Genomic DNA, 22725 nt, shown 5'->3' on the forward strand with positions numbered 1-22725 from the left:
TTTTGTGGAATTGTCAGCTCTTTGTTTGAACAATCTGAAAACTGTCTTCATCTGATTCGGACTTCAGCATAGCGGAGACCTTAGGCTCTCCAGGTTACAGTTGCTCCCCCTCGTGTATAAGCGCTACAGCATCACAAGGCTCTATTTTGTGGAGAAGTCCCCCCCGACGGTTGGCGAGGCATTGATCAATTCAGCCCTGGTTAATGGGCCCCACCTTTTCCCCATTGGGGACCAAGGCGGCGAATGGCGGGGGCCAATGTTGCCGGAGCTTGCAGCTGTCCGTGGAAAAGACACCTGTTCTCTGGAGCAACGACCCAAGGAGCAATCGAACAGCCTCCGAGATACAAGAAGCCGGCCTCCATTCACTCCAGAGCCCTCCGGGAGATACTTCTCTTTTGCTCCAAGCAATTCACTCCCTCCAGAGAGCCCTTCCCCTTCCCCACATATACCTTATTCCGCCGGTATCTTTCTGTATAGGGTCTCTGTCCATTCAAACGCCAGCTGATAACCCCCCACCTGTCCTCTTCTGCCTTTAAATAGTCCAGAGTAAGATCTCTTCGTTCTCCAACCGTGTCACCGCCACTCTTTTTCCCGCAGCCGACTGACCTGTCCTCTCCTCTCCTCCGCAGAACACCACACAGGACATCCACACAACACATCACAATGCAGAAGGTTCACAGAATCGCCCTCGGCCTCCTCGCCGCTGCGGCCATCGCCACTGCTTCCGACGTTGTCCAGCTAAAGAAGGACACCTTCGACGACTTTGTCAAGGCCAACGACCTCGTCCTTGCTGAGTGTAAGTGTCAATGGCCTCTGTCCGTATTCTAGAGGAAAACCAGCTGACCTCCCCCGTCCTGCAGTCTTCGCCCCGTGGTGCGGCCACTGCAAGGCCCTCGCCCCAGAGTACGAGGAGGCTGCCACGACGCTGAAGGAGAAGAACATCAAGCTCGCCAAGATCGACTGCACAGAAGAGACGGAGCTCTGCCAACAACACGGCGTTGAGGGTTACCCCACCCTCAAGGTCTTCCGCGGCCTCGACAATGTCGGCCCCTACAAGGGCCAGCGCAAGGCTGGTGCCATCACCTCCTACATGATCAAGCAGTCCCTCCCCGCTGTGTCCGACGTCACCAAGGACACTCTGGAGGAGTTCAAGAAGGCCGACAAGGTCGTCATCGTCGCCTACGTCGACGCCGCCGATAAGGCCTCCAGCGAGGCTTTCTCTGCCGTCGCCGAGAAGCTCCGTGACGACTACCCCTTCGGTGTCAGCACCGATGCCGCTCTCGCCGAGGCTGAGGGCGTCAAGGCCCCCGCCGTCGTTGTCTACAAGGACTTTGACGAGGGCAAGTCCGTCTTCACCGAGAAGTTCGAGGCTGAGGCCATCCAGAAGTTCGCCAAGACGGCCGCCACTCCCCTCATCGGCGAGATCGGCCCCGAGACCTACTCCGACTACATGTCGGCCGGCCTTCCCCTTGCCTACATCTTCGCCGAGACGGCCGAGGAGCGCAAGGAGATCAGCGAGAAGCTCAAGCCCATCGCCGAGGCCCAGCGTGGTGTTGTCAACTTTGGCACCATCGACGCCAAGGCCTATGGTGCCCACGCTGGCAACCTCAACCTCAAGACCGACAAGTTCCCCGCCTTCGCCATCCAGGAGACGGCCAAGAACCAGAAGTTCCCCTTCGACCAGGAGAAGGAGATCACCCTCGAGGCCATCAAAACTTTCGTCGATGACTTTGTCGCCGGCAAGGTCGAGCCTAGCATCAAGTCTGAGCCCATCCCCGAGAAGCAGGAGGGCCCCGTCACGGTTGTTGTTGCCAAGAGCTACAACGACATTGTCCTTGACGACACCAAGGATGTCCTGATCGAGTTCTACGCCCCGTGGTGCGGTCACTGCAAGTCCCTTGCTCCCAAGTACGACGAGCTCGCCAGCCTCTACGCCAAGAGTGAGTTCAAGGACAAGGTTGTCATTGCCAAGGTTGATGCCACTGCCAACGACGTTCCCGATGAGATTCAGGGCTTCCCCACCATCAAGCTCTACCCCGCCGGCGCCAAGAACGAGCCCGTCACCTACTCTGGCTCCCGCACCGTTGATGACCTTATCAAGTTCGTTGCCGAGAACGGCAAGTACAAGGCTTCCGTCTCTGAGGAGGCTGAGGAGCCATCAGCTGCGCCCGCCGCTTCTGAGGAGGCCAGCTCTGCCGAGCCCGCGGCCGAGACCAAGGAGGCTGCCAAGGAGGCCGACCACGACGAGCTCTAGAAGAGGAGCGGATTCTTGTATTTTAAGCATTTCTTACGGGGTTATCAGGGACAATGGGTGGAATGACACGCCTGGGATTTTCTGGGGACTGGGAGCAACCAAAATACCTATACCTTTGTGCATCTGGTTAATGAAATTGAAGTTATGATGAATACATGGTTTTTTCTTTTTTTCCTTTCTCGCTGAACCATGATGATGATGTTGCCACCCCTTTGTTTGTCTCGCTCGTCTCTGTATCATCAGGGCCATGTTCAGTCGTTTCTGGTCAAATAATTAAAGTTGTGCCGTTCCTGACCGCCTGACGAGATCCCGGAATGTGGGGTCATGATTGGCCGACCTTGCATGTCCCGCATGCCAGACCCCGGCCGGTCCAGATTCCCCCATCCCAAGTTTGGTCTCACTGACACCTCAGCCTGACCCGACTATTCCGCCGGCTACCGTACCGCCACGTTCCTGCGCCCTCCCTGTCTGGAAGTTTTTATTACTTTTTGGCTTATTATTAGCCCCTGGGGAATTTTTTTTTCTCTCTCTCCCTCTCTCTTTTCGCTTCTCCAGACACAAACCCCCTCTAACAGTCACAGTCTACCTACTACTATCCCGCACGAAACGAACGAACGAACGAACGAACGACGCACGATGGCCACCACCTCTAGGATTTTGACCCGAGCTTTGCCTGCTCTGCGCATGATGAGCACGACGGCTGTCAGGAGGGACGCGGCCGTTGCCGGGGCGGTTCCCCTGCCCGCGAGGAAGCCCGTTGGGGCGTTGAGAGGGGGGTGAGTTTTCAATTCCTGGGGGAGGGGTGAGGGGGATGGGGGATGTGGGCTAATAATGGTGATGGACAGGCTCTTTGGCTTCTTCTTCGGCAGCACCTTGGCCGGCGCGGGCGTGTACTATTACGCCGTGCAGGAGTACAAGGCTTCGAACGAGCTGCTGACTGAGGATATTTACGTGCGTGTTTGCATTTGATTCTTCTGCACTCTTTGTTTTGAACTTTATCCAATTTTTGAATTTTTTTTTGAATTTTTTGGACTGCTGGAGGGGGTTTTTCCAACAGTTTTGATACACGACTTTACACCGGGAGAGAACACCAACAAAAAAAAAAAAAAAAAAAAAAAGAAAGACTAGATTTCTAGACTTTGCTTTTTCTAGATGGAGTGATAGAAGGAGAGGAGTGATTGGGCATTTTTGACTGACGACTGGGGACAGACTCTGCAGCGTTCGGTGGAGAGGTTGAGCGAGTATATCACTGCGATGGAGCAAAAGATGGAGTTGTTGGAGAAGAAAAAGAGGTAAAAGAAGGGAGGTATGGGAAAAGTTTTGGCGCTGGGAGGAAAATACGGGGGATACATGCAATGGATTTTGGGGAGGAAGAGAAAGGGGGAGGAGGATTAATCGGGAGGGAGTCTGTTTTTTTGGAAGGATGAACGAGCAAGCAAGCAAGCAAAGCAAGCAAAGCAAGAACTATTACATCGGAAAAGAATGCTACTGATGGATGGTTGGAGGCGCAATATCAAGTTTTGAGGTTTTGATTTGGGTGTGAACATGTGAAGGGATGTGTATGTGTATACTGTGGAATGGTTTGATATTCTGCATGATGCAGCTGGGTCCCCTATCAATCCAAAAGTGATGAGAATCAGTGACACGACTTGTCCGATGTATTGGCAAGACGTGAGGTGAGACGTTGGGAGTTTAACATGTGTTTGTCGTCATTAGTGGGCTAGTCTTGCCTAGCCAGCAAGGTTCCCCAGCCAGACTTCTTGGGGCTGGGCTCCGCAATTGATTTTCCTTCTTGAACCACCCACCTACATCTACCCGGCCAAAACACTTCCCGCGACACGGTTTGCGCGTCGACCTCCTCCCGCAACTCCCCACCACCATCACCACCACCTCCTCCAAAATGAACAACTTTGGCGTCATAGAAGTAGCCTCGACAGCAACAAAAACCACCCCCGGTTGGGCCTACGTCCCCGACACCGGCCCCTCCCTGTCAGCCACCGCCCTCCAGCCAAAGAACCGCAAACGAGCCGCGCGGAATACCCAGCCTGGGCTGAGCTTGTCCGACTTGACAGCTCGACAAGAAAACAAGTTGAGGAAAGATCTCGAGGCGCTGAATCGAGACAATCAGAGGGATGTGAGCATTCCTGTTCCGAGTAGCAGTAGATCGTGTACGTTTCCACCCCCCCCATATTTTTTTCCCCTTCCCCTAGAAGAGTGGCGGTAGTCTAATGCTTTGGGTTGGGTTGGGTTGGGGGAAAATTTAGCACAGAAACACACCCCCACCGTCCGAAAAATCCTCCAGTCTCAAAAGACGTTTGCGAACCATCTCGATGATTACCAGGCTCTGCTCGCGCTGGCGGAGAGTAACCCCGCCGCGGTGGTGAACAATCCGTTGCTTTTCCTCAATAAACCAGTGGTGGCGACTCCGCAGGCGAAGAGTGCGAGTCCTGCTCCGGTGAGGGAAAAGGGTGGGAGTAAAAGGGGGCAGGCGGCTGCTAAACGGGCGGCGGTGAAGGCGGCGGCGGCGGCGGCGGCGGAGGAGGAGGAGGAGGAGGAGGAGGAGAGGAAAAGGGCCAGACAACTCGCGGCGGAAGGGGAAGATGTGGAAATGATTGATTCTCCTGCTGCTCCTCCGGACGAGGTAGAGAAGCTGGTTGAGACGTATCCGGCGGATGGGACGATTCTGCCGGCTTATAGGAAAAGGCCGCCGGCGGCGCATCCGGGGGATGACGATCCTTTGCTTGTGTCGGTTGTTCCGAGTTTTCCGACGGATGAGGAGCTGAGGAGCTTGATGACGGCACCGCCGTTGAGTTACATGGACTCGAGGGCTTCTTTTGGGGAGGAGGGGGAGAGGTACCCGATCAGGGTGTTTTGCGAGATGTGCGGGTATTGGGGTAGGGTCAAGTGTATGAAGTGTGGGGTGAGGGTTTGTGGGCTGGATTGTTTGGAGGGGCATAAAGAGGAGTGTGTTACTAGGTATGGGCTTTGAGGATATGGAAGAGGGGTGTTTGGGATTATATATGGTTGGAAACAATGATACCCTGGAGTTTTTGGTTGTGGAAGGGATCTGGTCTGGTTCAAGTGTGGTTTGGAAATACCCAAATTCAATGACCAAATCAACGACAAGTTGATCCAAGTCTGCTTATTCATTTCATGCAACATGAACAAGAGTCAAGCATGTCTGGGGGATGTGGTATCAACAAGCCTAGCTGGGTCAGGTTTAACTTGCACAGCATCAACAAAGATCCCAAGCCGGAGCTAAACCACTTGGTACAAACAATTCACATCACGAACCCCAACCCAATCAACGCCTCCTCGCAGCACCACCCCCGTGCCCACCACCATCGGCCCTATCAGCAAGCGAAACCACCTCCCCAATCCCGGCAGCCTCCTGCTCGTCCTCCATAGCCGTGATCTCCTCCCTGCAATCCCACCACTTCTCCTCGCTCAGCTCGAAAGCCTTGGACTTGATCTCTTTGATGCTCAGCGTCTCAGGCTGGATGTTCTTCCACCTCAGATTGGTCATCAAAATCTCCTGCCACTCGTTCGACGTCCTCTGGAAAAAGTCCCTGCGGCTCTCAAACGGTCTCGGATGAGGCAAGCCGTCATCCACCACTTCATCTTGCTCCTCAGCGGCAGCGGCAGCAGTCTCCGCCTCCCCGTGTTCTCGTTCCGAAGGAGTAGATTCCGCGTCAGCGGCCGAAGAAGCGGGAGCTTTCCTCCCGCGTTTGGAAGGGGTGAAGGGCTTGCTGTTGTTCTTTTCAATACCGCCCTCCATTTCTTCATCTTCACCTTCATCTTCTTCCTCTTCCGAGTCGGAGTGATCTTCCTCGTCGTCATCCTCGTCATCATCATCTTCATCCTCGGATTCCTGTGGTTCACAGTCTCAGTCGATACGTTCCGCAGTTTGCGACGCTCGAAACTTACAATCCAGTCTGGCAAAGGCCTATTGAAAATCTCCTTGCACCCATCCAACTTCCCAAGGTCAATCGCGTACATGTCATCAAAAATGACATCCCTGCCCCCCTTGTCCATAATCCCGCCGTAAATATACAACACATCATCCTGCACCGCAAGCTGAGCGTTAAACCTCGCATGAGGCAGCTCATTGCTGACAGGAAACTCCTTCCTGGCCGGCGGTTCGTCAGGTTCCTGTTCACCAGGCAGGTCAATATCCATCACATCATCATCATCACCACCACCACCACCAGCAGTAAGCTTCGCCAAAGACCTCAGCAATTCCTCCTCATTAGCCTGCCGATTCCCCCTTCTCCCTCCACGCTCACCACCACCACCACCCCCCTTTTTCCCAGCATTATTAGTCCTCGGTTTCCTCAGTCCAAGAGGAAAGAACCTGTTCCGCTCAATATTCCACGCGAAAAGCTGGTTGAAAAAATCAGAGTCGACATCCTCCTCCGTCTCCTCATGATCATGCACACCCCCAAACATGATCCCTCTCCCCTTGTGGAACGCCATCGCGGCGCCGGTACGGGGTGGGTTGGGCGCGTTGGCCGGTTTTTTTCTTCGCTCCCATCTCACTGTTGGAAGGGTACCCTGTGGCGCGTCCGACGGCGGGGGAGTGACACGCAGAAAAAAACAATCCGTGTGGATCATGCCCACCACTTTTGTCATTTTGGCTCCATGACCGCCGCCCTTTGACTTCTTGCCCGATTGCTGCCCGCCTTTTCCCGCGCCGGGGTTGACCTTGACCCGGGAGAAACCGCCGTACAGGACGGCGCCCTGGTCGTGGGGCAAGAAAGTGAAGCTGGACCGGGGATCGGGCTTGAGCTGGGCCGGGGGGAGGGAGGGGGTGTGCCAGACAAAGCTGGTGGTGTCATAAATCCAGACGTCACCGAGGTACTTGTGATCGCCGGTTGTTTCTTGGAATCCTCCAAAGAGGATGATGTACTGCTTGTAGTAGGTCAGGCGGTGACCCGACCTGGCCGGGGGGGATTTCCCTTTCGTCTCGACGCGGGTCCACTCTTTGGTCGAGCAGTCGAGCTTCCAGAAGTCGGAGTAGTGGTAGAAGGTTCCTTGCTTGGGGGAGGAGAACTCGCCGCCGAAGAGGTAGATGGACTTGGAGTCGTTGCCGCCGCGGCACCAGGCGTGGGAGGACCTGGGGAGGGGGGCGTTGGGGGAGGTGATGGAGCGCCACTCGTCCTTGTCGATGTAGTAGACATAGAGCTTGTTGAAGAAGCTGGCGCGGGCGCCGTCGTAGAGCTCGCCGCCGAAGAGGAGCAGCTGGTTGGAGTTGACGGGGTTGGCGAGGAAGGAGGCGTAGCTGCTGACGGGGGGTGGGGCGTCGAGGACTGTCTCGGTGATTCTGTGGTGCTGCTCTTGCTGCAGGCGCATCTCCTCGAGGACGGCATCGAGATCGACGTCGTCGTCCGAGTCGACGTCGCCGTTGTTTTTGGACGCCTTGGACTTTGACTTTTTGTCCGCCTTTTTCTCTTGCTTTTGCTTCTTCTCGGCGAGCTTGGCCTGTTTGGACTCGGACTTGCCCTTTTTTCCCTTTGCCTTGGCCATGGCGGACGAGACGTCGGGTGAGACGTGTGAGTGAGATGTGTTTCTGAGGTGAGGGTGAGAAGAAGACTTTGTGAGGTGCGGAGAAGTAGCTATGCGATGTCGTTGAGAGGCGTCTCCACCTTTCAGAAACTGCAGGTGGTTGTCTGAATCAGGTTGTTGTGATGATGGAACAAGAGAAAAAGCTCAGTGTGTTCAAGAAATAAGAAGCAAAGCTGGTATATCGATTTTGTTGGACTCAAATCAAGCTGGATACACACTTGATATTTCAACTTTGGCCAAGTGTGAGTAAGAAGGACAAAGACAGCGCTTTTTGTACTCTGCAAGTCTCTCAACCCCCCCCCCCACCGACTGCCACAACCCCCACAACACAGAAGACATGGAAGCCTTTCGTAAACACCAGGAAACTACCTCTACACCTCTATCCTTCAAATATATTCTCATATCATCCAACACCAAATGCCATCACAGTGCCCAAAACAAAACCCAAAACAGCAAACGCTCACAAACCCCGAACCTTGCCCAACGCCACCCAAATAAAGCCTAGCGCCCCTCCACCCCCAGCTGCCACTCAAAATCGTCAGCCCTATCGCCCTCCTGGCGCGCAGTTCCTGTCAGCTTCTAGGCTTCAGCTCTTCTTGGTCTGGGGGAAATTGGGCCACCGGCTTACATTCAATAAGATTAAACAAAAAGCTTTGGGTCTCCCTCGCTTTTTTCTTTTCTTTTTTTTTTTTTTTTCACGCGTCTCTTTTCCTTCGTTTTCTTACCGGCGTTCTGTTCTTCCCTCCATCACGCTCATTTTCCACAACCCATTGAGAGACCATAATGATGAAGCTTTTCACCCTCCTGTTTTCATCCCTCCTCGGCCTCCTCGTCGCCGCCCAGAATGACGATAACACACAGAAACAAGTCACCATCCTGGCCGGCGGCCAAGGCTACGCCTACCACGGCTGCTACACCGAAACAACCGATCTCTTCGTCAACACCACCTCCCGCCGCGCCCTCGACGGCGGCAGCAACAGCGTGCAGCCCGACATCATGACGGTCGAAAAGTGCTGGGAGTTCTGCGGCAAGGGGTCGTATAAATACGCCGGGTTGGAGTACTCCAGGTGTGTTGTCTCACTCGCTCACTTACACTCATGCGGCGTGACTGACATGTGCGTAACAGAGAATGCTGGTGCTCCCAAACCCTGTCAACCCTCTCCACCAAGGTCTCCGACAAGGAATGCGACCTCCCCTGCGACGGCAACAGCACCCAGTCCTGCGGCGGGAGCCTCAAGTTGACCCTTTATATCACCAGCGCAGCCGCCAGTCTTGCCGGGGATCTTTCATTGTTGGTAACGTTCGGAGCAGTGGGGATGATGGTGTTTGATTCTGTCTTCTAAACCCGCCCCCACCTCTTCTCAAAACATAGTAATGTAATGTATATATGACACACACCAAGCGAACCACACTGTTCAGAATACGCGTCCTGTTGGGGTAACCATCCATCTTATTTATTCCTTACCCAGTATCCATCCCCCCCAACCCCCTCTCCCTCACCCCCTCCCCAACAAACCCCCTGATCCCCTCCACCGCCTCCTCCCACCCTTTTCTCCCCTCCTCCGTCTCCGTCTCCTCCTCAACCAACCACCCCAACCACCTAACCAACCCCCTCGCCTTCTCCATATCCCTCTCCACCGTCACCACCCCCTTGACATACCCTCCAAAAACCTCCACATCCGTCTCATGCGGCCCCTCCTCCTTATTCATCTCAAACCACGCCCTCACCATCTTTTTGACCTCCTCCAACTCCGTCACCTTCCCCTCCTCCCCCGTGAACGCCAGCTTCAGCGGCCTCCCAAACTGCAAAGTCTTCTGTTGCGGCGGTGCGGGAGGTCGACGGTGGTGATGATGCGCAGCGTCAACAGTCAACTTCCTCCTGCGGTGATCGTCAATCACCTCCCTCCGCATATCCTCCGGCAAAGCCGCCAGCACTTCAGGGTCGAGATCCTCGACCGCACCGGGGACGGCACGGGTAAAGTTTGTTTGAAAGAGTCTGGCCCCCCCGGAACCGGATTGTTTGCCCCGACTGGAAAGGGATTTACCGCCCCCCCGTTTGGGGGAGGGGGGAGGTCGTTCTTCAGAGAGGTGGTGGATTGTCCCGTTTTTTCGGGGGGATTGCGGACGGACTGCTTGTCGAGAGGGCAGCTGGCTTTGCCGGGCTGGACCGCCGCCGTATTGAGCCCATATCTCTGCTCTCATGTCTTCTGGGAGGGAGTGAAAGACTTCGGGGTCGACGTCGGGGGGGACTTCCTCTGCCGTGGCCGGGCTGGCGGAGCGGGATTTCGCAGCAGGGGTAGGGGAGGTGGGACGTTTGGCTCGGGCGATTAGTTTGCTGCGGACATCCTGGGGGAGTGCGGCTAGGACGGCAGGGTCGACTTGGGAGGGGAGGATGAACTGTGTTCCTCGGACGTTGAGCGGGGCATTGGCCTTTTCGTCGGCAGCGTTGGCTTCTGCGAGGGCGAGTGCCGGGTGGACTCTGGGTTTCTTGGGTGTTAATGGGTCTTCGGTGATGGGGTCGTGTTCGACTTCATGCCCTGAGGAGGATGAACGTTTGAGCTGGTACGGAACGTGGTCGTCGACAATCTGTTCCCTCTCTCTCCTCGGTGGCGGAGGCTGAGCAGCAACAGCATTGCCAAAATTTAGCTTCTTCTGACTGCCCTCTGGCGCTGCTGACGGTTTGATGTGGTTAAGCTTGGTCATCTGGACCCCTATGCCTCTCAGATCTCCAGGGCTGAACTTGTGAGACCGTAAGATCCCAACCGCCTCCTTCCCGATCACCTCGGCATCACACGTCGCCACCCCAAAGCTCGCGCTCTTGGTGAAAGTATCGCACTTCCCGTGACCAAGATGCTTCGCCGGATCCAAAGGCGCATCCAACGACCGCCTCATGATCTTCACGGTCAACAGCTTCCCCTTCACCCCCTCGGCCAAAAGTCTCTTCTCCAACTCCCCACACAGATTCCTCACAAACTCCTCCGCCTCCTCCTGACTGACAAACCTGATCCCCCAGTTCACATCCGCCGAGACCGACTTCCTCACCGGCTGCTCCCCCAACTCGCTCCTATCAACCCCCCTCGCATAATCCCACAACCTCTCCCCCGTCTTCGGCCCCAGAACGCTCACCAACCTCTCCCTCGTCGTCCCCCTTATATCCTTCACAAACCTGATCCCCATCTCCTCCAGCCTCCCCCCAATACTCCCCGCCACCCCAGGCAGCCCCTCCACCCCCAACTCCCCAATCGAATCCAACACCTCCTCCGGCCGAATCTGATGCTGCCCCGCCGGCTTCGCCTTCCTCAGCGCAACCTTGGCCAGCAGCACATTCCCCCCGATCCCCACCGAAACCTCACACCCCGTCCTCCTCCTCACCTCCCCCCTCAACCCCCTCGCAATCTCCTCCGCCTTTTCCTGCTCCCGACAAACACTCCCCTCACCAACCCCCACCCCCGTCGACCCAACCTCCCTCAACACCACATCCGTTACATCAACCAACGCCTCATCAATGCTGACACTCTGCACCACACCCCCCACCCCCAACAAAACCTGATAAAAAACCTCGCTCGCCTTTTCATACCCCGCAAAGTCGTACGGCAAGACCTTCAACCCTGGGCAGAGCTCCAGCGCGCGCTTCATCCACATGCCGTTTTTGACGCCGAATTTCCTCGCGGGGTAGTTGCAACTGGCAATCTCGGAGCCGGTGCCGGAACCGTGGGCTACGACGGTGGGTTTGTCGGCGTATTCGGGGCATTTCTGGAGCGAGATGGCGCAGAAGAAAGAGTCAAAGTCTACGTGGAGGATGTATCTTCTCTGGTTGGGTTTCCGCTTGCTGGAAGGACGGGAGCATGATTGCGAGGTTAGTTTCTGGAGGCGGGATTTGAGGTCAGATTTCCAGGTTGAGAGGTGGTGGAGACGAGAGGTGGCGTAGTATTTTGATAAAAAGTCGGGGTTGGCGGTGGAGGATTCGCGGACTTTCGGGTCGGAGAGGAGGAGGGCGTTGTGTTCTTCCGAGGTTAGGGGTTTGTTTGGGATGGGTTTGGGTGGTGGTGGTGGTGGTGGTGGTGGTGCCATGGGGTCGGGAGAGGGTGGTTTTTGGGCTGATCTGGGAGGTTCGTTTTGAGGTTTTGAGGGTGTGTCGAGGTCCACGGCATCGTCGATGTCGTCGATATCCTGGGGCTTGGAGTTGTGGGTTTTGAAGGCTGGTCTTGGTTGAAAGGGGCTGCTGGACTGTTGTGAGGCTAGTTGGGAGGACTTTTGGAACTGGCTGTTGTAGAAGCTATCACGGGTTTGTTCTCGATAGCCCGTGGGAGACTTCGATTGGGGTTGTTGGCTCGTCATTTTGTTTCCGTCAAACTTGATGGTCTTTTGCCGTGGGCCTTGTTCGATGACGCGGTAGTCGGTCCATGGTAACAGCTTTCCGGCTTGGATGGAGTCTACCACCCAGGACGGCTTGACGACACGGTAGTTGGTGAAGTCGACGGACTTCTTTGGCGGCATGGCCGAGGCGATGATATGTGTTGCCGTGGTTTTGCCATCGAGGTATTGCAGAAAGCCAGCGCCATGTTGAACGAGCTCTTTGTGAAGGCTATAGACCTTATGCATCAGTTATGAGATCCGGATACTAAATATATATATATATATGTGGTCTTGGAGAAAAAACTCACACATGAAGAGGAGGTTGAGTGTACCCCGTGACATGCGCCACGATTCCCTTGAAGATCTGCGGCTTATCGCCCTTTTCTGCGCGATACTCGACGTCGAGGTTCTGAAGCTTGAGTTTCTTTCTCCGAAAATAGTCGCCAAATCCCCCAAAGGCGCTGGCCTCGTATTCCTCTCCGCCTTCATCGGCAAACTCATGGCTCGCGATGCGCTTCTGCACCGCAGCCGAGTTCTTTTCCAAGCGACTCCCCATGTCGGATAACCAAAACTGTTGTAGACGCGGTTGAGCGATAACAATGACATCATCCAACGGCAGCTGAGAGAGGTGTTGGTGACGGTTTCATGTCGATGAAAAGACCAAATACCGTCAAGTCAGTCGACGAAAAAGATATCGTATCAAATAACTGCCGTTACTCCCAAAAAGCAACCAACACTCAGCCGAGTTTGCTCTCACTCCAAGTGGCAAAGAACCTCTTTGGCCTGTCTGTCCCCAAAGGCCCCGTTTCCGGCCTTGATGCCTGCCCCACCTCACAACGCGTGGTCCCGTGACTGGACCCTTTGCAACTACAACTAGCTAACCCACTGTAACCATGACGCCTAAACCCGCGCCCCACTTATGTTTAGTTATACGTGCTTAGCCTTGCAAGGTTCCTTGCGCTCGCTTTGCGACAAAGCTTCTTCAACACCAAACAAAATATCAGCTCTTTTCCACCCAGAGCGCATTGCACATCCTTACTCCCCAAAATGAACAATCAAGAATTCCGGAAACTTCTCCTTTCCAAGTCCTCCTCCTCCACCAACAACAATGACACCTCCTCACCACCACCACCACCACCACCATCCCGCCCAACAGCAGCAGCCGCGCTCGGCTCCAGACTCAAATCCAGCATCCCCATGACCCCCCGATCAACAGGTCGAGTCGACTTCGCGAGGCAACTAGCAGAGCAAAAAAACAAGCAGTTCGAAAAGACAGTCAAACGATTCCGAACCTCGGCCCCGAAAGGGTCCCGGTTCGCAGAGGGCTACGTTGACCGCGCCAGGCAGAGGGAGCAAGAAGAGGAGGATGAGAGAGTGGAACGACTGAAGGCGTTGGAGGAGGCTTTCAAACAGGAGGAGATCGACAGGGAGACGTACGACCGGATGCGCAGTCAGATTGCTGGGGGTGACTTGGCGAGTACGCATCTTGTCAAGGGGCTTGATTTTGCTTTGTTGAGGAGGGTGAAGCAGGGGGAGGATGTCTGGAGTGGGAAAAAGGCAGGCGAGGATGAGCGTGGGGAAGAGGTGGAGGTGGAGGAGGATGTGGACGGTGTCCTGGAGAAATTGGCTGATGCTGAAGTCAAGGCTGTGACCAGGGAAAAGGTGCGGAAGAAGGGGCAGTTTGCGACTGCTGCGTTGAATCCAGGGCAGAAGAGGTCGAGGAATCAGCTACTGGCTGAGTTGAAGGCGGCAAGGGAAGCGGCCAAGGCGAAAGAGGAGTCGGGTCTGGGGTCCAAGTTCAAGAAAATTGGTGCGAAAAAGACGCCGGGGACGAGGATAGAAAAGGATAGCATGGGTCGGGAGGTTCAGATCACTGTTGACGAGGACGGCCATGAGGTGCGAAAGATTCGGAAGGTGGACCACAAACTATTAGAGGAGGAACAAGACAGGGAAGCGGCCGCGCTGGCATCTCGCGGCGTGCTTGGTATGGAGGTGCCAGAGTTCTACAGGAAACAGCAGGAGGAAGCCGAGAGGGCGGCAAAGGAAGAGGAGGAGAGCAAGGAGATCAGCATCTTTGATGACGCGGGCTCCGATTACGACCCATTAGCTGCGCTCGAAGACTCGGACTCGTCATCTGATGAGGATAAGAAGGCGAGATCAGACTCGGCAGCTGTGCCACCACCACCGAAACCTAGCTCCGGCCCTCCAGAGGAGAGAGATTATTTCAAGAATTTCAGAGGAGGAAAGGTGGATCTTTCGACGGGCCAAACATACAAGGCACCGTCTTTGGATGATCCCTTGCTGCAGGCGGCACTCAAGAAGGCAAAGGCAAATGGCGCACTGGAGAAATCAGAGGAGGAGATCAAGGCTAAAGAGCGGGAAGAGAGGCTCAAAAAGAAGCTGCAGGAGTCGTTGCGCGATGATGAGGATATGGACATGGGATTTGGGTCAAGCAGACTTGAGGATGATGCTGACTTTGAGGAGAAAAAGGTGAAGCTGTCTGAGTGGGGTGAGGATAGTGATGGGTATGGTGATGGCTATGGGGGAGGTGGTGGGGACAAGAAGGAGAAGAGGAAGAGGGGTGGGAAGAAGAGGAAGGGCGATAAGAACAATTTTGAGGATGTTATGCGGGTGATGGAGAGGCAGAAGGGCGGGTCTAAGTGAGCTATCCGCTGTAGAGTAATGTTTGATCCAAGAAGGAAACAACACATGACTATGCTCCTTCAACACTGTTGTTCATATATCTTTCTTGTGTCTACCGTTCCATGATACCTCTTGTCTGTTCCAAATCCAGAAGATAGGAATGACATCGCAAGTATAGCTGAGGTTAGGTAAGGCTGCTTGGTGCAAGGTACGGCCCCACCCAAGACCCCGACCCTTGGGCGGCTGCGGCTTGGGCGAATTAGCGAGCGGCTGGCAGCATGCATTGCGCAGCAGCAGCAGCAGCAGCAGCAACCAGATGGCAGGACGCAACATAATCCTCCTACAACATCTATCTCAAGCTAACACTTTTTTTGCACAAACCAACTTTTCTAAAGGACAGGATCCTCGGTTCATCACATTGATTTGCTCACAGCACAGCGCAAGCCATACCCGGAAGACCAGCCCAAACACGAAGCCCGTCCCTCGGTTGAGTCGGCTCCTAATCCTTACATGCGATTGCGCGCCCGGCAACGAACGACAACAGCAATAACAAAACACCACGATTGAGCGCGCCCCAAACCGCCCACCATGTCCCAAATACTCCTCGACCTCCTTCACCCCCTCCTCACCTCTTGCCTCCCCTGCCTCCCGGGAACCCCCACCCTCAAGATCAACTCCCGCTCCCTCAAGATCCTCCGCCTCCTCGGCGAAGGCGGCTTCTCCTACGTCTACCTGGTCCAGTCCCTCTCCTCCCCCAACCACGAGCTCTACGCCCTCAAGAAAATCCGCTGCCCCTTCGGCGCCGAATCCGTCGCCCAAGCCATGAAGGAGGTCGAGGCCTACAAGATATTCGGCTCAACCCCCGGCATCATCCACAGTGTCGATTACTCCATCGCCACCGAGCGCGGCGGCGGGGAGGAGAGCAAGACGGTTTATGTCTTGCTGCCATATTACAAGCGAGGGAATCTGCAGGACATGATTAATGCTAATTTGGTGAATCATTCCAAGTTTCCCGAACGGAAGCTGATGGGATTGTTTTTGGGGGTCTGTAGGGCGCTGAGGGGGATGCATGTGTACCAGGGCGGTGGCGGGGCAGGGGGGCAAGAAGAGATGGTTGTGCCGGGGAGGAAACGAGGGGGCAAGAATACGGTGAATGGGGGGGCGGATGTGGACGATGAGCAGGAGCAGGGGAGGAGTTTGCTGACGGAGGATGAGAGGGTCACGCAGGCCAGGGAGACGGGGGGGAAGAGGAGGAGTTATGCTCATAGGGATATCAAGCCCGGTTGGTGTCCCTGGATCTGTGCTCTTTCGACAAACATGGAAAACTGACGGAAAACAACAGGAAACATCATGATCTCCGACTCGGGGGATGAACCGATCCTCATGGACCTCGGTTCGGTGGCTGAATCCCCTCTCCCAATCACCTCCCGTTCGTTGGCTATTGCAACGCAGGATATTGCTGCGGAGCATAGCACCATGCCTTACCGGGCTCCGGAACTGTTTGATGTCAAGACGGGGACGGTGGTTGACACAAAGGTTGATATTTGGAGCATGGGGTGCACGCTGTATGCGTGTTTGGTGGGGAAATCGCCGTTTGAGATGAGGTCGGATGAGACGGGGGGTTCGCTGAGTATTTGTGTGCTGAGTGGGGATTGGAGGTTTCCGGATGAGGGGCCAGGGGCGAAGAAGAATAAGGGGAAGGGGCCGGTTTCTCCTGGGGGCACAACGGCGGCGGCGGCGGCGGCTGCGACAGAAGAGGAGGGGATTAGTGAGCCGATACGGGAGGTGGTGAGGAGGTGTTTAAGGGTTGAGCCGAGTGAGAGGCCGGACATTGATGAGCTGATTGAGATGGTGGAGCGGGTTTTGGAGGTGCTACCTGAGGATGCTGCTTAGGCGGGGTGAAGATGGGTGATATATGATGGTTTTTGAGGGGGTTTTGTTTCAATTTTTTTTTATTTTGAATATTTTGGATGTTTGATATTGGGGTGGCTCATGCCTGGCGTTTTGGGTGTTGAGCGGGCATCTTTCTGCAAGATGATATCTTGCTCTGGGAGGAATGATTTGACAGATAAAATTTGAACTGCAGTGATTTTTGATTTTGATTGGATATTCTACGCCAGGAAACTCTTTTGAAATCTTTGAAATCTACTATGAACATCACATACCCCAAATATCATCCACCACCCCCCGTCCGTCTATTCAACTCTCTATATCTTTTCCATCCAAACAACTCTAAGCAGTAGGAACCCCGGCCTCTTGCTTCACAGCCCTGGCCCTCTCATTCGCCTCGTCCGCCCTAGAGATACACTCCTCCAACACCCTCCAAAAAACCCCCAAGTCCAACCCCCTAGGTATCCTCACCCCTTCCTCGCCTTGGGGTAGCAATCTCGCGGTGACCTGGCCCGTCCTCGCACCAGCTTTGGCATCTTCGTAGCTTCCCTCTGTGGCGACACTTACCTCGTACCTCTCCCCCTTTCCCTCCATGCCCACCCCCACAGAGGGGTCATGTTCATAAAATGGGATTTTATGCCCCCCTTTTTCGTCCAGCCCAGATAGTACCGCCGCAACAGCCAAGGGGTCGTGCAGCGGCGGGCCTTCGGTTATGCCAAAGACGTCGGCGTAGGTTTTCGCAAAAAACAAGAGCAGCTCGACGAGCATCTGCCTCAATTCCGTCTTGCCCCTCCCGGGCACCATCCCCTCTTTGCGTCCCTCGGGTCCGTACAAGATCAGTTCCTGGACCTGGGCGGTGGTGAGGCACAGGTGCGTGACATCCAACGGGATCAACGTCGTCTTCTTGGACAGCTCCCCATGCGTCAGCAGGAACGCCGCCGCCTCAGGGTCGGCAAGGATGTTGAACTCCGCAAACTGAGTCCAGTTCCCCACCCTCGGCACTCCATCAACGGTCCCCAAGACCGCGGCCGTGAACCCGTTTCCTATCGCGCCTCCCATCAACGACAGACCGGCAACGTGCTGGATGAGTTCAGGGTACTTCATAAACAATGCCGCCGCGTTGGTAAAACTCCCCGTGGCCACCACCCAAGCTGTCCCCCGGGGGGTGGATTTGAGAGCTTCGTATGCCGCGTCGATGGCCGGGATGGTAGCCACGGGAGGGACAGCCGGTGGGGGGAGGAGCTTTGTCCCGTCGAGGCCGGTTTCGCCGTGGATGTCCGTCGGGGGATGCATGGGTGGCCGGAAGAGGGCTTTGGAGGCGCCGATGTAGACGGGTATGGAGGCTGACTGGGAGATTGCCGTCAGGATGGACGTGGCGTTGTGGGTTGTTTTTTCTAAAGAGGCGTTGCCGAAGACGGTTGATACCCCCAGGATGCGGATGGCGGGGTGGTAGGCTGCGAGGAGGATGGCGAAGGTGTCCTGGGGCGGAGGGGAGGGGGGGCAGGCATGTTAGATATTATCATCTAGGGGATGTAAACATGAGGAGAGGGAGACTTACATCGTGTCCTGGATCACAGTCCAGCCAGACGGGGATGCGGGTGTCGCTCATCTTGAATGTTGGGTGAGTGAGTGAAGTCTAGTTACCCCTCACTTTGAGATCTATCAAGTATTGAAAAGATGATGAAAGTTGAAAGCGTCGCAAACAAATCGCAGTATCTCACAGCCAAAAAGGAAATGAATGAGAGGCTCTCTGTTACAGGGTGTCAGAACCAACCTGCAAAGTGAGGTGAGTAAGAGCCGTTCTTATAGGTGTTCCTCCTAGTATGGTCGGCTGAGGCGGTGTTGATAGGTCAGGGGTCCACCAACTCAACGGCGTTGAGCTTGGATGGACTTGGTTGATCGCCCAATTAGGAAGCTTGCATCAAAATAACCAGGTTTCCATATCTTCAAGGACAAGGACCAGGGCTGTTACAAATCGAAAAAGAGGGTTGGGAATATAGCATAGAAAAGAGTGGCAAAAACCACTTGTACAAAGAGAAATCATCTCCGGAAAACACCTCTCTATTCCCAGAGCTCAAAACTCCACGGCAATGATAACACTTATAAAACTCCCTATCAACCCAATCCATCCATCCATCCATCCATCTACCAGTCCCATCCCCCACCCCATACCTTCTCATGCCATCTCATCCATCTGATGAAGCCCTCGAGACAGAAAAACCCTTATAACAATAAACCCCCCCTCCCCCTCGTGCAATAGTAATAACAGATCTTGTACACATCAACAAACCAACCCATCAAAACTGCTCATCAGGACAACTAATACTGTCATGTCCGGTCCTCTCACAAAGCGCGCACCACATCGGCTCATCCACCACACCCCCCTCCATGCTAGCCGCCGGCTCCTCCGACCCCAAAACCGCCTCCTTGTTGACCCTAAGCGGCTTCTCGATCGCCGACACCGCACTGGTAGGCTGCTGCTGCTCCTCATCAGCAGCAGCAGTGACAGCAGCAGTAACAGCACTGCTCTTGGCAGCCTTGACCGGGCTCAACGGCGCAGGAAGCTTCACATCCTCAGTCATGGCCCCACCACTAGACACACCCTCCCCCCCATCAGGTGTCTTGCTGCTGTCCCTCGTCTGATGATGCGACTGTTGATCAGGAAAGACGTTGGTACACGTCAAAATGTCATGCCCGGCCGTCTCGCAGATTTCACACCAGAGGGTACTATCCCCCGTGGCCGTGCTATAAGAGTCGCTTTCGGGCATCGTGTCCAGCGTGTTCCCTCTGCTGTGCTTACCGACACCACCAGCAGGCTTATGCTCCGGGCTTCGGGGAGCCAGCACAACAGTCCCGCGAGAGTCCCGGTAAGAATTCCTGTCGTTTCCACTGCCAGCAGTCATGGTGGCCGAGTTCACCGCGCTCCTCCTCAACGTCTCCAGCTCCCTCTCCAGCGTCTCCTCCCTCGTGCTCTTGCTCTCCACCAAGGCCCTGAGCTCGGCAACCTCCCTCTCCAATTTCTCCCTGCTCAACCGATCATCAATCGACTCCCCTTGGTGTGATCTGACAGATCCAGACCGCTGAGCAGCACCCGCACCCGCACCCACCACCCCATTCTCCCCCCCGTTCGGAACAGCATCCCTGCTCAACGAATGAATAATCGCCTTGAGCCCCCTAATCTCATCTTCCTTCTGTTCCAACTCCTTGCTCGTCGCCCCTCCACCCCCCCGCGCCAACCCATTCGTAGCAAACTGCGCCTTCTCCCTCTCCCTCCTCAGCTCCGACCTCGTCCTCTCCACCTCACCCCTCAAAAACTCAACCTCCCCCCTCGCCTCCGCCTCCCCCCTCCTCGCATCCTCCAACCCTTCCTCCAGCTCTTGCACCAGCTCCTCCAACTGCTTCAGCTGGTTAGCCACAGTATCCACGTCCGCCGTCCTGTCCTGCAGCTCCTGAATCTCCTGCATCAGCTCCTCAATCTTCTTCTCATACACCCTCTCCGTCTCGGTGCTTGCCATCTCCAGCGTGTCAATTGTGCTCCGAAAGTCGGCTCGATGAGCGTCAAATTCGGCCGTCAACATGGCAATCTTTTCATTCTTTTCTCTCAGCACCGCCCGTAGCGCATTGGCATCCTTGTCATCCAGACTGTTTCGCCGTCCGGCTTGCATCTGCCCTTCGGAACCCTCAATCAACCCCTGCAGCTCCGTCAAGCTGCTCTCCATCTCCATCAGCGTGGTCGCTTGTTCCTTAAGCTGCCGCTCCCGATCTTCCAGCTCGGCCTTGAGACGCTCCACCTCCTCATTGTTGACGGCGTGACTCCCGATTCTAGACGCAGCCCGTGAGGCTGGCCTCACCTTGAGGCTGAAGCCAGACCCAGCACTCCCATTAGTCTGCGTCCTCTGAACGCCAACCGGTCCCGCATCCTCCTCACTCAAGTGATGGGCCTGATACGACGAAGACGACACCCCAAGCACAGAAACACTTCGCGGTCCGACGCTACCTTTCCGCTGATGAGCAGGAAGTCGCTTGCTCGGGTCACCCGCCGTGCCGCGAACACTCTGGGCAAACTTGTTCGGCGTCGGGCTGCCGTATCGTGGGGGAGCGGGTGCCCCGATCGAGGGTCTCGGCGCCGGCGTCATCTGCAGCCTTCTCACAGGCGACTCCGGACGCGGCAGCGACGGGCGCGTAGGCTTCTTGCCGACAGGGCTCGTGGCACGGCCTGGGCCGACGGACTGGCTGAATTTCGGCACACCAGGAGTCGGTGGCGTAAAGTTTGTCGAGTACTGAGTTCCGACCTTCAGACCTCCGCCGCTGGCCGGGGTGGGAGGATACGAATTCGTCGGCATGATGGGTGGTGGTTCTCGTTTGACGGCTTTGGAAATGGGAAGAAAGATGCCCGTGTTTGGATCCTTGGTTCTGAAATAGAAAACACTGCGAGAAGGGGTTATCCCAGTTAGAAAACGGCATAATTCCAAGGTTCGCATGCACATGATCCGATGCTTGTCCAACTTACCTGTCAACATCACCGCTGTTCTTGCCGCGGCCTGCAAAGTCGGGATGTAGCTCGACACCAACAAAAGTGCCCTTGCGACCTGTGACGGGACCGATGAAGCGGATGGTGCCCGTCATGTTGCCCGGCACATCGATGACATCGCCCACCTGGACATCCTCTCCGCCGGCGGCACCCCCAAGGCGGCCGGGGGTAAGCGGGGACGGCATGATGTTGGTGTTTTCGCTGGCCAGAACCTGGTTGTAGGCGTAGGCTTCACTATCATCCGGAATGCTGGCCAGCGAGTTCTGCGTCAGGGCGGCGACGGAGCCTTTGCGCGAGAGCAACTGGGGCACGGGCGGGCCGAGGCGCGTCGCCGTGGTCGAGTGTGCGTTGTAGACCTGGTTGAGGTTGGGAGTCGAAATGGACGAGAGACCGCCGCGACCGTTATTTCTCCTAGACAAGGTGTGGCGGGTGGTGGTGTTGTATGTTGAAGAAGTTGTGCTGGTGATGGTGGTGGCCATGTTCGGCAACCCAATTGGAGGCGGCGGCAGCACCCTGGCGGCCAACCCCAGCAGCGAATGGCTTAATTGTTTACACGACACCCCCCCCCCTCCCCACCTTCACCCAACCAAAGCCCTGGGGAAACACTCTTCCCGCCCGGGGGGTCGGAGCGCGAATGCCGACCGCTAGCAGCTGGAGCTCCCCTGAACACAACAAAGGAGAGCCGCCGAATTGGGTGGCTTTCCGTCAATCTTTGTTTTTCTCTTGTTCCGTCTAATAAATCAACAGAAGTCAAGAGAATGTCGTCGCTGTTTCTGGGCTTGTGGAATTGCCTTTCCTTTTTGTCGGTCTGTTCTCCTCTCCTCTCCCAAGCTCGGCCTGTGATGCTTCTTTTGGCCAGTCGTCCCTTTAATGAATGCAACCACAAGAACTTGGTCGCTGATAATTTGCTGGGAAAGTCGTTGTAATAGTCGGGGGATGTAATTGATGAGGGCCAAATAATTCGTAATTGGTTGATTGGGGCGACTATTGGCTCTGTAGAGAAATGAAAAGGTAACCACAGCAAAATGACGATGGACAGGGTGAGTTGATTTGCGGGTGGAGGTTTGTCGGGTGTCTGGTGACAGCACAAAAAAACAAAAAAGCGAGCGTCAAGAAGGAGTCGTCGGCACCGGTCATCGGGGAACGGGGGGATCAATGCCGGGGAGGGGAGCAAGTTCAACAAATATAGGATCCTGGGAAGGAGCATCCAGGGAGCAAGTATCGTGAAGAGAAGGCTTCTTTTGAGCCCCCTTTGTATTCACTACAATATGACCTGCAGGTACACACAGCCTGCTGTTGGTCAGTGACAGCATGAAGCAAACGGCAGCCAGTCGGGCTGCAAGAAAGCTCCCATAGCTGCCAGAGAGCTGCAAGAGAGTGGCTCGAAAGTGGACTCGCGACCTCAATCTCAAGCCGCTGCAGCTTCTAATTGGCGTTGCTGTGTCCCCTCCCCCGCGCCTGGCGAGATTGGGAAAAGAAAACAAGG

The 22725-nt window shown here is 55.4% G+C and overlaps 10 protein-coding genes across 10 annotated transcripts; 6 read left to right on the forward strand and 4 right to left on the reverse strand.

Annotated features, from left to right (window-relative positions):
- The first annotated feature begins 258 nt into the window (after positions 1-258).
- PDI1 (protein disulfide-isomerase precursor) lies at positions 259-2433 on the forward strand. The gene is made up of 3 exons (XM_062874311.1): positions 259-546; positions 630-796; positions 861-2433. Exons 2-3 carry the CDS (start codon positions 664-666, stop codon positions 2252-2254), a joined length of 1527 nt encoding a protein of 508 aa, XP_062737429.1. The 5' UTR covers positions 259-546; positions 630-663; the 3' UTR covers positions 2255-2433.
- A 190-nt stretch (positions 2434-2623) lies between these two features.
- Positions 2624-3550, forward strand: QC761_110210 (uncharacterized protein; the record flags this gene model as incomplete). The annotated part of the gene is made up of 3 exons (XM_062874312.1): positions 2624-3030; positions 3100-3205; positions 3464-3550. Exons 1-3 carry the CDS (start codon positions 2891-2893, stop codon positions 3548-3550), a joined length of 333 nt encoding a protein of 110 aa, XP_062737430.1. The 5' UTR covers positions 2624-2890.
- A 604-nt stretch (positions 3551-4154) lies between these two features.
- QC761_110220 (uncharacterized protein) lies at positions 4155-7956 on the forward strand (the record flags this gene model as incomplete). Its single annotated transcript, XM_062874313.1, has 2 exons — positions 4155-4422; positions 4519-7956. 2 exons carry the CDS (start codon positions 4155-4157, stop codon positions 5241-5243), a joined length of 993 nt encoding a protein of 330 aa, XP_062737431.1. The 3' UTR covers positions 5244-7956.
- KEL3 (Kelch repeat-containing protein 3) lies at positions 5559-8057 on the reverse strand (the record flags this gene model as incomplete). The annotated part of the gene is made up of 2 exons (XM_062874314.1): positions 6182-8057; positions 5559-6125 (listed from the first exon to the last, which is right to left on the reverse strand). Exons 1-2 carry the CDS (start codon positions 7778-7780, stop codon positions 5559-5561), a joined length of 2166 nt encoding a protein of 721 aa, XP_062737432.1. The 5' UTR covers positions 7781-8057.
- A 545-nt stretch (positions 8058-8602) lies between these two features.
- Positions 8603-9162, forward strand: QC761_110230 (uncharacterized protein; the record flags this gene model as incomplete). The annotated part of the gene is made up of 2 exons (XM_062874315.1): positions 8603-8886; positions 8946-9162. The coding sequence occupies 2 exons, from the start codon at positions 8603-8605 to the stop codon at positions 9160-9162; spliced, it is 501 nt and encodes a 166-aa protein (XP_062737433.1).
- A 118-nt stretch (positions 9163-9280) lies between these two features.
- REV1 (deoxycytidyl transferase) lies at positions 9281-14720 on the reverse strand (the record flags this gene model as incomplete). The annotated part of the gene is made up of 2 exons (XM_062874316.1): positions 12484-14720; positions 9281-12404 (listed from the first exon to the last, which is right to left on the reverse strand). The coding sequence occupies exons 1-2, from the start codon at positions 12729-12731 to the stop codon at positions 9281-9283; spliced, it is 3372 nt and encodes a 1123-aa protein (XP_062737434.1). The 5' UTR covers positions 12732-14720.
- On the forward strand, positions 13223-14839 carry QC761_110250 (uncharacterized protein; the record flags this gene model as incomplete). The annotated part of the gene is made up of 1 exon (XM_062874317.1): positions 13223-14839. The coding sequence occupies one exon, from the start codon at positions 13223-13225 to the stop codon at positions 14837-14839; it is 1617 nt and encodes a 538-aa protein (XP_062737435.1).
- A 305-nt stretch (positions 14840-15144) lies between these two features.
- Positions 15145-16740, forward strand: ENV7 (Serine/threonine-protein kinase env7). Its single transcript, XM_062874318.1, has 2 exons — positions 15145-16100; positions 16161-16740. Exons 1-2 carry the CDS (start codon positions 15407-15409, stop codon positions 16709-16711), a joined length of 1245 nt encoding a protein of 414 aa, XP_062737436.1. The 5' UTR covers positions 15145-15406; the 3' UTR covers positions 16712-16740.
- Positions 16741-16936: 196 nt separating this feature from the next.
- URH1 (Uridine nucleosidase 1) lies at positions 16937-18554 on the reverse strand. Its single transcript, XM_062874319.1, has 2 exons — positions 18267-18554; positions 16937-18187 (listed from the first exon to the last, which is right to left on the reverse strand). The coding sequence occupies exons 1-2, from the start codon at positions 18315-18317 to the stop codon at positions 17051-17053; spliced, it is 1188 nt and encodes a 395-aa protein (XP_062737437.1). The 5' UTR covers positions 18318-18554; the 3' UTR covers positions 16937-17050.
- Positions 18555-18953: 399 nt separating this feature from the next.
- On the reverse strand, positions 18954-22418 carry QC761_110280 (uncharacterized protein). The gene is made up of 2 exons (XM_062874320.1): positions 21219-22418; positions 18954-21136 (listed from the first exon to the last, which is right to left on the reverse strand). The coding sequence occupies exons 1-2, from the start codon at positions 21716-21718 to the stop codon at positions 19006-19008; spliced, it is 2631 nt and encodes an 876-aa protein (XP_062737438.1). The 5' UTR covers positions 21719-22418; the 3' UTR covers positions 18954-19005.
- Positions 22419-22725: the final 307 nt, after the last annotated feature.

Source organism: Podospora bellae-mahoneyi, assembly GCF_035222275.1.
Source record: "Podospora bellae-mahoneyi strain CBS 112042 chromosome 1 map unlocalized CBS112042p_1, whole genome shotgun sequence".
NCBI lineage: Eukaryota > Fungi > Ascomycota > Sordariomycetes > Sordariales > Podosporaceae > Podospora > Podospora bellae-mahoneyi.

Bases quoted from the DNA above. Each gene is read 5' to 3' on its own strand.
- URH1 (XM_062874319.1), bottom strand. From the start codon at position 18,317: ATGAGCGACACCCGCATCCCCGTCTGGCTGGACTGTGATCCAGGACAC. The intron at 18,188-18,266 runs GTAAGTCTCCCT...CCTCCGCCCCAG, and splicing joins ACTGTGATCCAGGACACGAT to GACACCTTCGCCATCCTCCT.
- PDI1 (XM_062874311.1), top strand. From the start codon at position 664: ATGCAGAAGGTTCACAGAATCGCCCTCGGCCTCCTCGCCGCTGCGGCC. The intron at 797-860 runs GTAAGTGTCAAT...CCCGTCCTGCAG, and splicing joins CGACCTCGTCCTTGCTGAGT to TCTTCGCCCCGTGGTGCGGC.
- QC761_110280 (XM_062874320.1), bottom strand. From the start codon at position 21,718: ATGGCCACCACCATCACCAGCACAACTTCTTCAACATACAACACCACC. The intron at 21,137-21,218 runs GTAAGTTGGACA...CCCTTCTCGCAG, and splicing joins AACAGCGGTGATGTTGACAG to TGTTTTCTATTTCAGAACCA.
- ENV7 (XM_062874318.1), top strand. From the start codon at position 15,407: ATGTCCCAAATACTCCTCGACCTCCTTCACCCCCTCCTCACCTCTTGC. The intron at 16,101-16,160 runs GTTGGTGTCCCT...GGAAAACAACAG, and splicing joins TCATAGGGATATCAAGCCCG to GAAACATCATGATCTCCGAC.